We start from the raw sequence: 15,945 nt of genomic DNA on the forward strand, positions 1-15,945 counted from the left end.
GAAATAGCCTTTGAGTCAGTTGTCCAAGTACTTTTGGTCCCTTTAAAAACAGGGTGGCACATGTTAAGGAGCTGAAACTCCTAAACCCTTCATCCAATTTTAATGTGGATACCCTCAAATGAAAGCTGAAAGTCTGGACTTTATGTCCATTATATAACTATAACTTGAATATGTTTCAGTAAACAGGTAAAAAAAAAGAAAATTTGTGTCAGTGTCCAAATATATATGGACCTAACTATATAGCATACAATATAGTGTCCTCCTCATATACAGAGTAGTGAGCTTGTGGCTTGACTGAACTTTTATTGTGAAATGAAACAGGCGGATGTTTCCTCAGGGACGCGGTAGTTACGGTTTGTTGTACCTGTAGAAATGGATTTGTGTGAAGGCTATCAAGAAAATTTCACTCAAATGCCATTAAATTATGTCTAACACCATATGTGTGGTTTACTACCTGATTTAAAAAAAGAAAAAGAAGTAAAGACGAGACTTTTGTCTGAAGAAGTTGTGTAGGTAGGGATTTGACTAACAGGAACAGAGTGGTAATGGAACGCTGAAGAGAGGGTTCGAGGTAGGGGACTGTTTCTTCATCATCTCTCTAGGAGTGATCAAACATTTATATAAAATGTCTAAATCTGTCCGGTTGGTTTGTTTTATACAATGAACCCAAAACTTGACTTCTATGGAAATATGGGGTTATTTTCTGTCAAACACCGTCAATCTTGTAATGTACACTACCGGTCAAAAGTTTGGGGTCACTTTGAAATGTCCTTGTTTTTGAAAGAAAAGCACTGTTCTTTTCAATGAAGATCACTTTAAACTAATCAGAAATCCACTCTATACATTGCTAATGTGGTAAATGACTCTTCTAGCTGCAAATGTCTGGTTTTTGGTGCAATATCTCCATAGGTGTATAGAGGCCCATTTCCAGCAACTCTCACTCCAGTGTTCTAATGGTACAGTGTGTTTGCTCATTGCCTCAGAAGGCTAATGGATGATTAGAAAACCCTTGTACAATCATGTTAGCACAGCTGAAAACAGTTGAGCTCTTTAGAGAAGCTATAAAACTGACCTTCCTTTGAGCAGATTGAGTTTCTGGAGCATCACATTTGTGGGGTCGATTAAATGCTCAAAATGGCCAGAAAAATGTCTTGACTATATTTTCTATTCATTTTACAACTTATGGCGGTAAATAAAAGTGTGACTTTTCATGGAAAACACAAAATTGTCTGGGTGACCCCAAACTTTTGAACGGTAATGTAGATCACACAGCTGTCATCATCTTAGGTGGTGTTTACATTAGACCGTATCAGCGGATCATCAGATTAACGTTTTTAAAACGATTAGTGTGCACACAGCAACGCCAATACACGATTTGCGTGCACACAGCAACGCCAATACACGGATACGCTCGGCTCCGCAGGCATCCTGCGCTCCAAATCACTCCGCCCTGAACAGCGAGTGCCCTCTGGAGGGTGCGCACTCCGGCCCTGCGCAGCTCACAGAGCACGCGAGTGGAGTGCACGAGCAGTGATTTGGGACTGAGCCGCTGTGTGTGTGATTTCAGTGCATGTCGGGCACTTACCACTTGCAAGTGATAGGATGGCAAGCCTAAAGACAACCATAACTACACAATGGGCAGTATTTGCAGTATTTTCATACTTTTATACTCTTTAATGAAAGGTGATACAAGGCGGAAGTCCGCGCCGTTTTTCAGCAGTCGCGTCACATGACCAACGCCAGCGAATCAGGAAGGTGGATGTCACAGTGACGTTGTCCAATGACGATGCCAGCTAGAGCTCAGCACAGTGTATCCGTGTATCTCAATGTTTACACAGCACCGGAGCTGACACGATCTGGATTGAATACGTGGACCCTGACGGATTCCCGTTTCCCGGCGTTTCAATGTAAACGGACAGTGCATCTGCGAAGAAAACGAGACAGATACGGTCTAATGTAAACTTGGCCTTAGGTTTGTGAGCACAAGCCTCACATTACAGCACTGAACCGTAGTTTCCGTCTTTAATACTTAAAAAACAAAAATAATTGTAAATCATTATTTGCATGCTTAAAAGTCCACACTACATTCACAAATGGCTGGTTTCTCTGCCGCAGCACACGGGTAGGCACACTTTGAAGGTTTTGACACCTCATTATAATCCAAGGAGACAGTTAGGGGAATAAAATAAAGCTGAAGTTATCTAAAACTAGAGATTTTCTTCTCAGATTGATTTGTTGCCCCTCAGTGAGTAACTGGAGATGAAAGCAACATGGAAATCATGTAGATTTTTTTTCATAAACATGCAACTTGTAATTTTGCATGATGTACAACATTATGTATGTGCTTCTAATGCAGTCAGAGCAAATAATGATTTAATAGGTTTGCAGATTTTACAAGAAAAGGTTTTGATAGTTTGTACAGTGGTATGCAAAAGTTTGGGCACCCCTGGTCAAAATTGCTGTTACTGTGAACAGTTAAGCAAGTTGAAGATTAAATGATCTCCAAAAGGCATAAAGTTAAAGATGACTCACTCATTCTCTTTATATTTTAAGCAAAAACATTTTTTTATTTTTCATCTTCTACATTTTCAAAATGACAAAAAAGGAAAAGGGCCCGAAGCAAAAGTTTGGGCACCCTGCATGGTTAGTACCTACTAACACCCCCTTTGGCAAGTATCACAGCTTGTAAACACTTTTTGTAGCCAGCTAATAATCTTTCAATTCTTACCTGAGGGATTTTCACACATTCGTCCTTGCAAAAGGCTTCCAGTTCTACAAGTTTCTTGGGCTGTCTTGCATGCACTGCTCTTTTGAGATCTAGCCACAGATTTTCAATGATGTTTAGGTCAGGGGACTGTGAGGGCCAGGGCAAAACCTTCAGCTTGTGCCTCTTGAGGTATTCCATTGTAGATTTTGAGGTGTGTTTTGGATCGTCGTCTTATTGTAGGACCCATCCTCTTTTTAACTTAAACTTTTTCACAGATGGTGCGATGTTTGCTTCCAGAATTTGCTGGTATTTATTCGAATCCATGCTTCCCTCGACCAATGAAATGTGCCCTGTGCCACTGGCCGCAACACAACCCCAAAGCATGATCGATCCACACCCATGCTTCAGAGTTGGAGAGGTTTCTTTTCCTGGAATTTGGCACCCTTTTTTCTCCAAACATACCTTTGGACATTGCGGCCAAAAAGTTCTATTTTGATATCATCAGTCCACAGGACTTGTTTCCAAAATGCATCAGTCTTATTTAGATGTTCATTTGCAAACTTCAGACGCTGAATTTTGTGGCTCGGACGCAGGAAAGGTTTTCTTCTGATGACTCTCCCATGGGCGGCACGGTGGTGTAGTGGTTAGCGCTGTCGCCTCACAGCAAGAAGGTCTGGGTTCGAGCCCCGTGGCCGGCGAGGGCCTTTCTGTGCGGAGTTTGCATGTTCTCCCCATGTCCGCGTGGGTTTCCTCCGGGTGCTCCGGTTTCCCCCACAGTCCAAAGACATGCAGGTTAGGTTAACTGGTGACTCTAAATTGACCGTAGGTGTGAATGTGAGTGTGAATGGTTGTCTGTGTCTATGTGTCAGCCCTGTGATGACCTGGTGACTTGTCCAGGGTGTACCCCGCCTTTCACCCATAGTCAGCTGGGATAGGCTCCAGCTTGCTTGAGACCCTGTAGAACAGGATAAAGCAGCTACAGATAATGAGATGAGATGAGACTCTCCCATGAAGGTCATATTTGTTCAGGTGCCGCTGCATAGTAGAACAGTGCACCACCACTCCAGGGTCTGCTAAATCTTTCTGAAGGTCTTTTGCAGTCAAACAGGGGTTTTTATTTGCCTTTCTAGCAATCCAACGAGCAGTTCTTTCAGAAAGTTTTCTTCATCTTCCAGACCTCACCTTGATCTCCACTGTTTCTGTTCACTGCCATTTCTTAATAACATTACAATCTGAGGAAACAGCGACCTGAAAACACTTTGCTACGTTCTTGTAGCCTTCTCCTGCTTTGTAAGCATCAGTTATTTTATTATTCAGAATGCGAGGGAGTTGCTTAGAGGAGCCCATGGCTGTTGATTTTAGGGACAAGTTTGAGGAGCCAGAGAATTTATACAGCTTTGAAATCTGCATCATCTGACCTTTCCTAACGAAGAATTTAAACAAGCCACAGCTCAATAAGCTAATTAAGGTCTGGAACCTTGGTAAAAGTTACCTGAGAACTCAAATGTATTGGGGTGCCCAAACTTTCGCATGGTGTTCATTTTCTTTTTTCACTCTCCAATTGTACAAAACAAAAATAATACACAAATCTTGCAGAAAATGCTGAAAAGAAATGTGTCGTCTTTACCTTTATGCCTTTTGGTGATCAGTTCATCTTCTGCTCACTTAACTATTCACAGTAACAGACATTTTCAGTAAGGGTGCCCAAACTTTTGCATGCCACTGTAGCTGCTCGCTGCAGTGAGAAGTTTCTGTCAGTAATCAGTTTTTTGTACATGTATAATGAAACAAAGACAAATAAGTCAAGTCTGTTTGTTTGTATAGCGCTTTTAACAATAGACATTATCCCAAAGCAGCTTTACAGAATTTGAACGACTTAAAACATGAGCTAATTTTATCCCTAATCTATCCCCAATGAGCAAGCCTGTGGCGATGGTGGCAAGGAAAAACTCCCTCAGACGACATGAGGAAGAAACCTCGAGAGGAACCAGACTCAAAAGGGAACCCATCCTCATTTGGGCAACAACCAACAGCATGACTATAACAGTTTTAACATGAAGTCAGTTTCGTTGATGTTATAACTCTTCAGTTGATGGAAACTTGAGTGCAAAACTGTTCATGACAACTGCAGTCCTAAAGTTAGCAAGTCAACTGTAGTCCTCAGCCATAAAAGCATTAGTGTAAGAGTCCAGCGCGTCTTCCAAGTGTGACTTTCAACTGTCCACATGGGGCCGTCCTCTACAGGAGCGTTAATAATAATAATTCATAGCTGTAATGTGAGGTTTGTACTCATAAAACCTGTCATTACAGTCATACTCACAGGTCTGATTATGGATTTTGTACTTCTTAAAAACTCATTGGTTTTATATAATATTTTTGTCAGGGAATTAACTCCATATTGTAGCAGTATAAGGTGTTTCCTGGAACACAAATGTGAAGCAAAACATTCAAAATCTCTGCTTTAGTTTTAACCAGTGCTAAAGCTGAACAGCAATCACAAAGTAATTTAGCTTCATGAAGTATTTTCTCAATAATGGACCAATGCTAAAGGGCAGCACGGTGGTGTAGTGGTTAGCACTGTAGCCTCACAGCAAGAAGGTCCCGGGTTTGAACCCAGTGGCTGGCGAGGGCCTTTCTGTGCGGAGTTTGCATGTTCTCCCCATGTCTGCATGGGTTTCCTCCGGGTGCTCCGGTTTCCCCCACAGTCCAAAGACATGCGAGTTAGGCTAATCGGTGGCTCTAAAGTGAGTGTGAATGTTTTTTGTCTCTGTGTGTCAGCCCTGCGATAACCTGGCGATTTGTCCTCTTGCGCATAGTCAGCTGGGATAGGTTCCAACTTACCTGCGACCCTGTAGAACAGGATAAGCAGCTACAGATAATGGATGGACCGATGCTAACATTCACCATTATATACATTTTGTTTATTTCAGTCAAAGACTATGCACAAAGCAAAAACCCAGTGTGGAAAGCAGGGTGTGTCTGCAAAGGGCTTGATGAGGAAGACACCAGTCCATAGGGTCAGCTACAGAGTGGGATACACATGGAACAGAGGTGGACGACTCAAAGAGATCAGGATACGGTTAGTAATAAATAATGCAGCGGGATGTTCTTTAACCCTTGTGTGTGGAGTTCATATTTTTGTTACTCAGCCAGTGCTCGTGGGTCTGGTGGACCTGCTGCATTTTGGTGTTTTAAATTCAACATAATCAAACAATTTTACATTAAATACTTAACAGACGTTTACTTCACCCCGATTACAAGCAATATATGAGCAGCATACAGTATATGGTTAAAAAAAAAAAGAAAATGGGTCCCACAGACCTGAACACCATACAAGGGTTAAGAAAGTGACTTTTTTTTTTTTTTTTTTAATGATTGTGCCAAAACCAATGCTGCTTCGGGTTATCTGTGTAGGCATCTTGCACGGAAGTTCCTTCACCTCTGGATTCAGAAGACTTTTGGAAGAATCACTCCATCACGGGCCAGGTTCAGTTCTTGGCCATACTGCCTTTGTTGTACTATTTGGAACTATATTTAAAAAAATTAATAATAATGACAACAGCAACTCCTAGTACTACTAATAAAAATCAGTAACTCCAATAGGTAGTTGTGTGAATGGGTTTAAAGTGACTTTTGTTTCCCAGGTCTCACCACAATAAGGTGGTCCTGAGGAAGGTTCTGAGGGCCTGGAAAGATGAGTGGTGGCATGCCAGAAGAGAGTGGACACTGACTATTAGAGCAGATTGTCACTATAAGTGAGTATTTAATAGAGAAGGAATTTGTGACTAAATAAATAAAAACTAGGTTATCACTGTACAGGTGAAACCATGCTCACTGTTTCCTATTAGTTTTATTTAATGTAATGTCTTATCCACATTTCTGTCTTGACTGACAATGTTAAAACATACTGGTGAGCCAAATGTTTTAAAATGCATTTCTGACTTTAGTATTACAAGTTGCTACCCAAAAGATAGAGAGCCACATCAAATCTTAAAATACTAAGGCAACGGTTTCTCATGTCTTTTGTCCTCTTACTGCAGGTATGTCCTGTACAGTAAATTGTACCAAGCCTGGTGTGAATATTTGTCTATTCAGAAAGAAGAGAACAAAAAGCTGCAGATCGCACTCATCTTTGGTACGGGACATATGCACATTTCAGTACATGTTTCTGATAAACTTGCAACCATAGTGCAATAATCAGCTCTTTGCATAGATGTGTGTCATTGTGTGCTGCGTTGCAGCGAAGCGGCATCGGATGCGTGTCGTGTGGGATGGCTGGGAGCTGTATGTGGAAATGAGGCGCTTAAAGCACAGGATGTATGACACAGCCCTAAAACACTACAGACGCACTGCTACTGGGTGAGCGTTTATGTCTGCTCTTAGTCAGACACAGGTTAGTGTGAGGAAACCGTATAGACCTTTATTTGTGTGTTTTGTGTTAGGTGGGTGTGGACTGCATGGCAAACTGCACTACAGCAACGCAGAACAGAGCATGTTCGTGAAGACTTCGCTTTACAGCAATGGACTATGTCTGTACAGAGCAAAGTAAGTGTGTGTCTAGAATGAGGAGTGTTAAATTTCCTTGAAAGCTTGAATTTGGATGTTATTTGGGAGTTTTACCCCCATTTTCTCTCAGTTTGTTCATCTGCCAATTCCTATCCACTGGCTAGCTCTGTCCTATCAAACAACAGTTAAAAACCAAGGATATTTCCTTCAAGATATGCAAAGCCAGTCACTGCGTCTTTTCACACTGCTGCTCATGCTACGTTACAGCGCAGATGAGCACACTTGGAGGAAACTGCCCTCTTCTGCATACATTAACTCACAACTGCCTACAATTGATTTTGCCTCACTCTGATTGACAGGCAAGAAAGTAATGCATCACACCCAGAAAACACAGCCAGTTTTGCTCTTTGTACTTCCAGCAGCTTTTGGCTGTGGCATCATCAGGATTTGAAGTCACAGTCCTGCATTGGACCACTTGGGAACCCCCAGTGCATTTTGATTTTAATTAAAAACATTTGATAACTGTACAGTGCCCCAGAGTGAACATGCGTTGATCTGGTAAAAACCACAAAAGGTAAAATTTGTGTTGTTTCTGAGACACAATTGTCACTACATGGCAATGTCACAATATTTGTAAACGTAATTGTTTCAAATCTGTTTTTATAGACCCATGCGTTGTGTTTTCTTGTCAATTATCTTTCACTAGAGTTTTACGTTTCTTGGGCAGCCTTTTCACACAGTTGAGAAGAATCCAAAGTGGTTTCTTGTTCATCGTATAACATGGTGTCTTTGTAGAACCTATGAAGAGCAGTGCACTGTTTGCCTTTTTTCAGTGTGGACTATCCGGTTGTAGTTTTCCACATTCATGGACTAAAGACTATTGTATAATCTCTTGGATGTGTGTTAGGGCGTCTCTGTGTTTAGAAAGTGTTTGTGGTGTTCTCCATTTACAATGGAGTTGTCATTGTGAACCTGTTTCTTGTCCTGTTCCCTTAAACAAAGTAATGCCCATTGTATGACAATCAGTACAATTACATGCACAATAATATTCCACGATTATTCAGGATATGACAGTATTTTGAATTTGATACGGGTCAAGTAAACGGCATATTCTGTTCGGATATTCCGAATTTGGCCTTATTCCGAATTTAGTATTTTCTGATTAAGACATAAGGGATATGCCGAGATTATTCAGGTTTTGGGAGCATTCTTTGGATGTGTATACAGTGCATTTGGAATACGCATCTCAATTTGGGTTTTAATGGCAGTTTGTAACACACGGCCTCTTGCCTATTTACGGTCAAATCTGTGTGTTGTACTGTTACATGTAAGCGCGAATATTATTGGAATATTCAATTTCATTAGCCATGACTTGGTGTTCCCGAAAAACATTCCTTAACATCAGTCATATTGTCTGACGTTGGGCAGATCTATGTCAGACATTTTCAGACCTTGTCAGACAATTTTAGCTTTGTGTAAAATGAATGAAAACAAGCAAGAAAATCAAGGACTATTATTTATTCCACAATGTCCTGTTCGACAATGTCCTTTCCAGCACATTGAAACGGTCAGTTACTGATGATATTTTTTGTATCAGTTTATCATTGAACGCATCAAAGCTCATTTCTGAATTTCTCAAGCAGACGGTTGTTAGTTTCCTCATCCTGCTCATCAAAGCTCTCATAGCCTGCATCAAGATCAGAATCAGAATCCTGCTCATAACACTCATCCAAGGTAAACAAATATGGTGCGAATGCATTCGGACAGCATATCGATCGATAACGTATCTTCTCAATGAACTAAGTAGGTTGCTGCAAGAAAACTCTGTGCACCATTAACGTGTATTTAAGGTATGCGAAACCGCATAGAGACATCAATGCATGGAGTATTAGAACTTTGTTTATTAAGTTGCGATAAATACGATATTTGTGAGTGTTTTTTTTTTCTCACGTTAAATTCAGGCATGTTTTAGATTTGGATGTTTATATTAGTAATTACAATAGCTATCGGTCAGGTTGACTGACGTTTTTTTTTTGGGGGGGGGCTTTTTTCACCTTTATTATTGGATAGGACAGTGTAGAGACAGGAAATGAGCGGGAGAGAGAGACGGGGAGGGATCGGGAAATGACCCCGGGCCAGAGCCGGGTCCCCGGATCCACGGTATGACGCCCCATCCACCTGAGCCACGACGCCCCCAAGGTTGACTGACGTTTATGTTAATTACGTAGGACAACTGAATTTTTCGTCTGTCATGACCGGTGTCCGACGATATTTTGGGAACACTTAGACAGCTTAGTAGGAATATTGTCTTTTTCAGAATAAAGGTAAAAGCCAAAATGTTTTAAGCGTGTAGATGAAGAACAGAGGTGGAGTGAAAGGCAAGTGGATCGTTGAGGAGTAAATAAATATTGGATGCTCAGAATTGAATTAATCATAAACCACCGACACATCTTACGTTAAACAGATTCCAGTTTAATTTTATTTTTTATTCACACTAATTTATCAGATTAGTTAGATATGCATCACTTGCTGGTGCTGTGGGTGAGTCAGCATCTGTCTTTTTTTCTTTCTGGGGCTGATGATGATCTTTGCTTCTGATGGAGTTCTTTATCATTGAGAGGTCTTCAAAATCTCTGCTATATGCATGAGAGGAAGTCTAATTTCTGATGCTGACCTTTCTCTTTTTCTGAATTTGCAATATGTAATATAAAATGCGTATTTCATATTTGACTGAATTGTGCGTGTTGATTGCAGGCATGGCTGCAATGGAAAAAGAAATATGCACAGGCATGCATCTTGAGAGAGAAGGAAGCCACAGCACATCTTCAGTACTGCCAGCAAATCCAAAAACGTGTACTACAATGCTGGATTACACACACTCAACACAAAAAGGTTAAAAATGAGGCAAAAGGTACCAGACCTACCCTACCTGTGTTCAGCTACCCAGAAACATGTTGTGCTTATTCATAAGATCTGAAAAATTAATTCAACGTGCAGTCTTTCCTTCACAGGGAGTCTATCTGTAATTACAGTAGGGGCGTTTTCACACTTGGTCCCTTTCAGCCATCTAACCGAACTCAGATCGATGACTCAGCATTTTTTGCGCATATGTGAACACTCCAACCGTACCCAGACCCCTTTAAAGCGAACCGAACTGAGACCACCTCAAGAGGTGGTCTCAGTACGGTTTGCTAAAAATCAACGGTACGGTTCGCCTAATCTGCGCATTGTGAACAAACAGCGCACTGGGTTCACTTCGCCTTTTTCACTGTAGTTTAACCTTCGTTTGCCGTAGTTGGTAACGTGACTGTAGCATGGAAAGTCAACTTCCTTTTGGAACTTACCACAGCCGCTTTACAGTTCTCTGAACTTACTGACTGATGAGTCGGCCACAATAATATAACTATATTATAAATATATAATATTATATATATATATATATATATATATATATATATATATATATATATATATATATATAATATATATATATAAATACATTTATTTTTCCTTAATCCTCACTATTTTGATCAAAGAATACAGCAGGGCAAGCATGGCAGCAGACATTTTGATTCAAGAGAAAATTACCCAGAATTCCGTGCACTGGGGGTCTGAGGGCTCTAGAGGACCTGGTGTGAACAGAAAGAGGACTGAGGCCCCATCAAAGCTTAACTGGACCAGAAAGAGAACCCAGTCCTCTTTGTAATAAATTCACAGTGTGAACACAAAAAGAACTGAGTTCTTTTTCTGTTGGTCCACTTTTTGGTCCACTTAAAGAGGACTGAGTCTGGTTCCTTTAAAGGGGACCAGGTGTGAAAACACCCTTAAAGAGGACTGAGTCTGGTTCCTTTAAAGGGGACCAGGTGTGAAAACACCCTAGAATATCTCATTTTAAGCTCATTGGATAGCCCACATCCCATGTTTTGTGTTTCTTGATATAAATGATAAAGTTGTCAGGAAATTCATCTTGTATAAAGCCCTAAATTGCTCATGTGTTGCAGCTGTGGCTAGCAGTGTATGGCGCTGCTCTGTGTTGAGGAGATACTGGTGTGCGTGGCACAGAGCTTTGCAAAACAGAGAGACTGACAGAGTTAAAGGACAGATTGCAGAGAATCTAGCACTGCAGGCCACTCAACGCCGGGCATTTTCACATTGGAGAGATTGTATCCTTATATGCATTCAGTCATTACTTTTAAAAGTGATTTTCTAATAAATTTATCTCCTCGTTTTCTCCAAATTTGATCCTAGTCAGTTTCCACCAGCTATTTTTCACTGAAAGCATGGTACTGGGTTAATGTTCTTCTGTTGAGCCACGTAGCCAGACGCTGCCTCTTGAAATACTGCTGACATAATATTTAGGAAAGCTGAATTCTCTTTCAGGAGAGCGCTGCTTATGTGCCGCTGTGGCATCATCAGGATTCAAGTTTGTATTTTTCTTAGGATTCTTAGGATAGGGTGACAGTTCTACCACTCTAGAGCTCGGATACACTTTTTTAATCTTAAAATTAGTGATGATGGGCTCCCAAGTGATGTAACAGGAAAGCATTCGCCCAATCATCCAAAGATAGTAAGTTCGAATCCCAGTGTTCCCACAAGCATCTGTAGCCAGGAGCCAAAATTGTCCGTGCTTCCCTGTCAATCACAGCGAGACTAGCCAGTCGTGACAGTCTTTGCCCTCCTTGGTTGGTACAGTAGCTGTTATGTAATGGGGTTATAGAGCTGCCTGATGGGTGGGAATTGGCTATAACTAAATTAGGGAGAAAGTCAGGGGGAAATCCTCAAAATAAGTGATGACTCCAATAAATTTCTGCCTCTTATGAGGAAACCAATAAAGATGCAATTGTTTCATTTCAAACTTTTTCTTGTAAACCACACTTTCCTGATCTGCTTTGTAGATGTGCACATGTGCTCTGTAAAGGCCAAGAAAGAACAGACTGCCATTCAGCATCGACACCTTCACCTGCTGGTCAGAAACATATGAGCTGTGCACTCTTGGAAATTCTAATACAGGAAGCTCTTACACATTTTCTACTCTAGGGAAACATTCTCTATTTCTCACTTCACTCTCTCTTCTTTTTCAGCGTGTAGGGTTTAAAGGCTTGACCCTAAATGCCACTCGCTGTAAAACTCATCAGTTGAACAAGAACATTAGTGCAAAGCATCTTCGGCACACAGTAAGAGAAACTAATTGTTACTGTGTATGAGATTTATGCAGTAGCATCTTTAGTATGTAGTATCTCTAGTACCTTGCAAAAAGTATTACTTGAAACAATTGATTTAATATAATTGTACATTTAGTATTGCATTTATTAAAGTTTATTCAATATGTTAGCTTTTATGTTCTATTCCTTAGATAACTTGTTGGTTGTTTGCAGATGATGGTGAAATATTGGAAGCGTTGGCAGTTGCGCTTGGAGCAGATCGAGGAAAGGCGTGTTCAGCCCCAAATCACTGTCGCAGTGAACTATCACAGGTTCATAATCGATTATCACAAGTGTAAAAATCTACTATTTTAAACACCTTGGACTTAGTTTAAGGCACTTCTTCTTAAACGAGTTCTCAGGGATCTCTATATGCTTTTTGGCTTCTCCCAGCATCCAAAACACTTTAACCAAGAAATCGGTAACACTGAATATCTAAGATTTGAGAAAGGGAAAAAGTATTGACATCTATAGGGCTCCAACAAGCAGTTTAATAAACACTGATTTACGGCAAATCCATTGGTAAGCAGCTGATGTTTTTCAATGGGGCTATTAGATAATGTTAGTGTTTTTAAATTAAATGAACAAAATGGTTTGTAAATGGCTTTATGCAGCATTTTATCAAAATATAGTGGATGAAAAGCATAAAGTCACATGTTTTAGCATAGAAGGGATGCCAAAGATATCGGGATTCCAGCAGGGTTGTTTTGTTTTTTTTTCCACTGGCATTTTCCTGTTCAAGGACAGCTTATTTAAATGAAAAGTTAATACCAAGGTTTAGTAGGTGTGCTAGAGCAGGGAACTCCATCTGGTCTACCAGTGCTGGAGTTACTACATTTGAAACAGACTTATGGAAGCATTAAAAACTTTGTATTTATCTTTAGAATGGCAGTGCTGAGAGTTTATCTTCACAGATGGAGGGAGCAATGCAAAGAGCACAGACACATGCAGGTACCAACCTGAATCTGAATCATGTTTTATCACATACCTTTCCTCCACAGTTAGATCAGCTGATCCTCTGTTCACCTGCCCTATCATAAACCACTGTGTGCATTCAGTACTGCAGTTATCATCAGCATAATGAAAGACTCATTTGTCACACTGTATGAATTGTATTTTGTTTGTATGCGTGTTTGTGTGTATGTGTAGGATTTAGAGTTGCGAGCTGACTCTTGGTTTGAAAGCCGGATCCTTCCAAAATATATGAAATCCTGGACAGAGTTTACGAGACAAAGAATAGAGCACAGAGAGAGGAAAGAAATAGCCGAACAGTGTCATCAGTGAGTATTTGGACCTGTGTGTGTGTGTGTGTTAAATGCATTGTGATTTAAAGCCCCTGCCAATGTACATATATTTATGATATTTGTTTTATACGCATCTTTGGCTGCAGCTTTGACTATACTGTAGATGATAGTGACTGTCTCAACAATGGGAGACTTCTCAGTTGATAGATTTGTACATGAATACCTGATGTCACTTAATCCCAACATGATCCCACTGAACTCAGACCAGCCAAAAAGTCAAAAAATATAATTCCTCTGCTACCAGGTTGTTCGTTCAGGTCTTCTGTCTGAGATTCTTCTTGCAGTGATATCTCAAGGAGTGGTTGAATGTTTGTAAAATTTATATGGCATTATCATTGTAATTTTTGCCAATTTTCATTGGCAGATGAACTGATTAGATGTTGGAATTGAGCCAAACGGTTCCAAACAGTAATAAAAAGGTTGTGGTCAGGACGAGTGAAAATCTTGCTGCTTGCCCGACCGGATAAGTAAATTAAAAAGTTAATATCAAGCCCTGTATACTTGAAATATCCTTAAAATATACTTCAAACACGAAGAAGACTTTTGAAGAAAAACTATCAGACATTTGACTTTACTATGTATTTACTAGTTCAGTGAAAGGAAAGTGATTAACAAAGTTTACCAAAAAGCAGGTATAGTTATGATTTTTTTTTTTTTTTTTAAAGTTTGGCCCTTTTCATCATTTTTGAGATTCTTTGTCTGTGTATTCTAAGCATCACCAATAGCTTATTTTTTACTGGATTGGGTTGAAAATCCAAGACACCCTAAGGATAATGTACATGTATTCATGTGCATAGTTTTTGGTGAATATTTACAGTAATCAAATGAATGAAAGAATTTTTTTTTACCTGAATGAAGATGCTTTAATTTTCAAAAATTAATGTCCCCATTAGTTTTCATTTTCTTGCAACCAAAATTTAATTCTGTGTATTGTATTGCTATAATTCTATCACATCTAGAAGTTATTTGGTCCTGCATTAAAAAAAATCGAGTCCCACAGATCTTGTCAAATCTAGCTTCCCAAGAAGGATTATTTTAATTTGTTGAAACTTTTTATGGGAAAGTGCTAATGTTCATGGCTAAAAAGTGTATACATTTAAAAAAAAAAAAAACTAATTCAAGTAAAACCTTTTTCTTTCATTCATTTGTTTACAGTAAACATGCAGCAAAAACTGTGTACATGAATGCATGTACATTGTCTTGAGGGTGTCTTGGATTTTCAGCACAAATTTCAACCTAATCCAGTGAAAAATAAGCGGTTGGTGACTCTCTTAGAATACGCATACAAACAATCTCAAAAAAATCATACCTGAAAAGTATTTGGAGTAGAGCTATAGGATTTTGCAAAGTTCAACGAATTTAAGAGAAGTTTTTACATTAATCTTTTTCAAGAAAATCCATGACATTAACTGGGAAAAGTTATGAATTTTGCGTGAATTGGCAAGGAATGACCTAAATCAGCTTTTTGTTACATAAATGAGCTATTGTTCTTGAACACGACTTTTTTGCTGAAAGTGAACTGCGTGACTGTGCATATTAGAACTTACTGAGGTGTGTGTGTGTGGTGTTGTTGTTGATTGTATAGACAGCAGATGTACAGCTGGGCTTTTTATACCTGGTGGGAACGTTGTGTTCATCAGAGAGACCAGAGACTGGCGGAGAGAATGGTAAACAATCAGGGAAACAGACACACATGCATCATTAACTGTATAAATGGACATACAAAATTATCTTGAAAAGGGTTAAAAGACTGGAGATTTTTTTTATGTAACCTTCCTGTTAGAAGTTTCTTTTTGTACTGGAATACAGATATAATATTTTGAATATGTAATTTGAGGCAAATATAAATACTAAGTAAGTAACCTTAAGACCTTTTAGAAAGTAAGATTAAAACTGTCCAAAACAGTGGTACAGTACTTCTGGTAGCAGACGGCTGGAACCGTGCTTTTTCCTTTGGCTTTGTGTAAAACAACATCAATTCCAGGGGATTGTTTTTTGCTACCCACAGAAGATTGGCATCAATTTACTTACAATTTCTTTAAGGTTTGTATTGGTCATGTATAAATCAGATCTTGTTTTTCACCTTGCAGTGGAAAATACCCCTATTAATATTATTGTTTATAGCTCTTTCTATGATAAGGGGTTACTACTTTGTGACATGTCACTCAAAATTTAAAACTGCAAGGAGAGCTTTAAATATGGGTTATAGTTAACAGTTATAGTACCC

General features: G+C 39.6%; 1 protein-coding gene across 7 annotated transcripts in view; it reads left to right on the plus strand.

Annotated features, from left to right (window-relative positions):
- The first annotated feature begins 348 nt into the window (after positions 1-348).
- Positions 349-15,945, plus strand: part of sfi1 (SFI1 centrin binding protein) — a 46,966-nt gene continuing 31,369 nt past the window's right edge. For 6 of the 7 annotated variants that reach the window (XR_009654567.1, XM_060919613.1, XM_060919616.1 and 3 more), the window contains exons 1-15: positions 349-571; positions 5,638-5,786; positions 6,122-6,193; positions 6,352-6,462; positions 6,748-6,842; positions 6,949-7,066; positions 7,150-7,252; positions 9,968-10,124; positions 11,215-11,376; positions 12,109-12,179; positions 12,295-12,387; positions 12,589-12,686; positions 13,299-13,365; positions 13,564-13,694; positions 15,304-15,385. Coding sequence is in view for 6 of the 7 variants with exons in the window: in XM_060919613.1 (XP_060775596.1) it covers positions 5,647-5,786; positions 6,122-6,193; positions 6,352-6,462; positions 6,748-6,842; positions 6,949-7,066; positions 7,150-7,252; positions 9,968-10,124; positions 11,215-11,376; positions 12,109-12,179; positions 12,295-12,387; positions 12,589-12,686; positions 13,299-13,365; positions 13,564-13,694; positions 15,304-15,385 (1,500 nt within the window). In the remaining variant the exon portion in view is untranslated. Of the gene's footprint in view, positions 572-5,637; positions 5,787-6,121; positions 6,194-6,351; positions 6,463-6,747; positions 6,843-6,920; positions 7,067-7,149; positions 7,253-9,967; positions 10,125-11,214; positions 11,377-12,108; positions 12,180-12,294; positions 12,388-12,588; positions 12,687-13,298; positions 13,366-13,563; positions 13,695-15,303; positions 15,386-15,945 lie in introns of those variants that run through there. The other variant, XM_060919619.1, reaches the window with a different exon arrangement.

Source organism: Neoarius graeffei, chromosome 4 (genome assembly GCF_027579695.1).
Source record: "Neoarius graeffei isolate fNeoGra1 chromosome 4, fNeoGra1.pri, whole genome shotgun sequence".
NCBI classification, from domain to species: domain Eukaryota; kingdom Metazoa; phylum Chordata; class Actinopteri; order Siluriformes; family Ariidae; genus Neoarius; species Neoarius graeffei.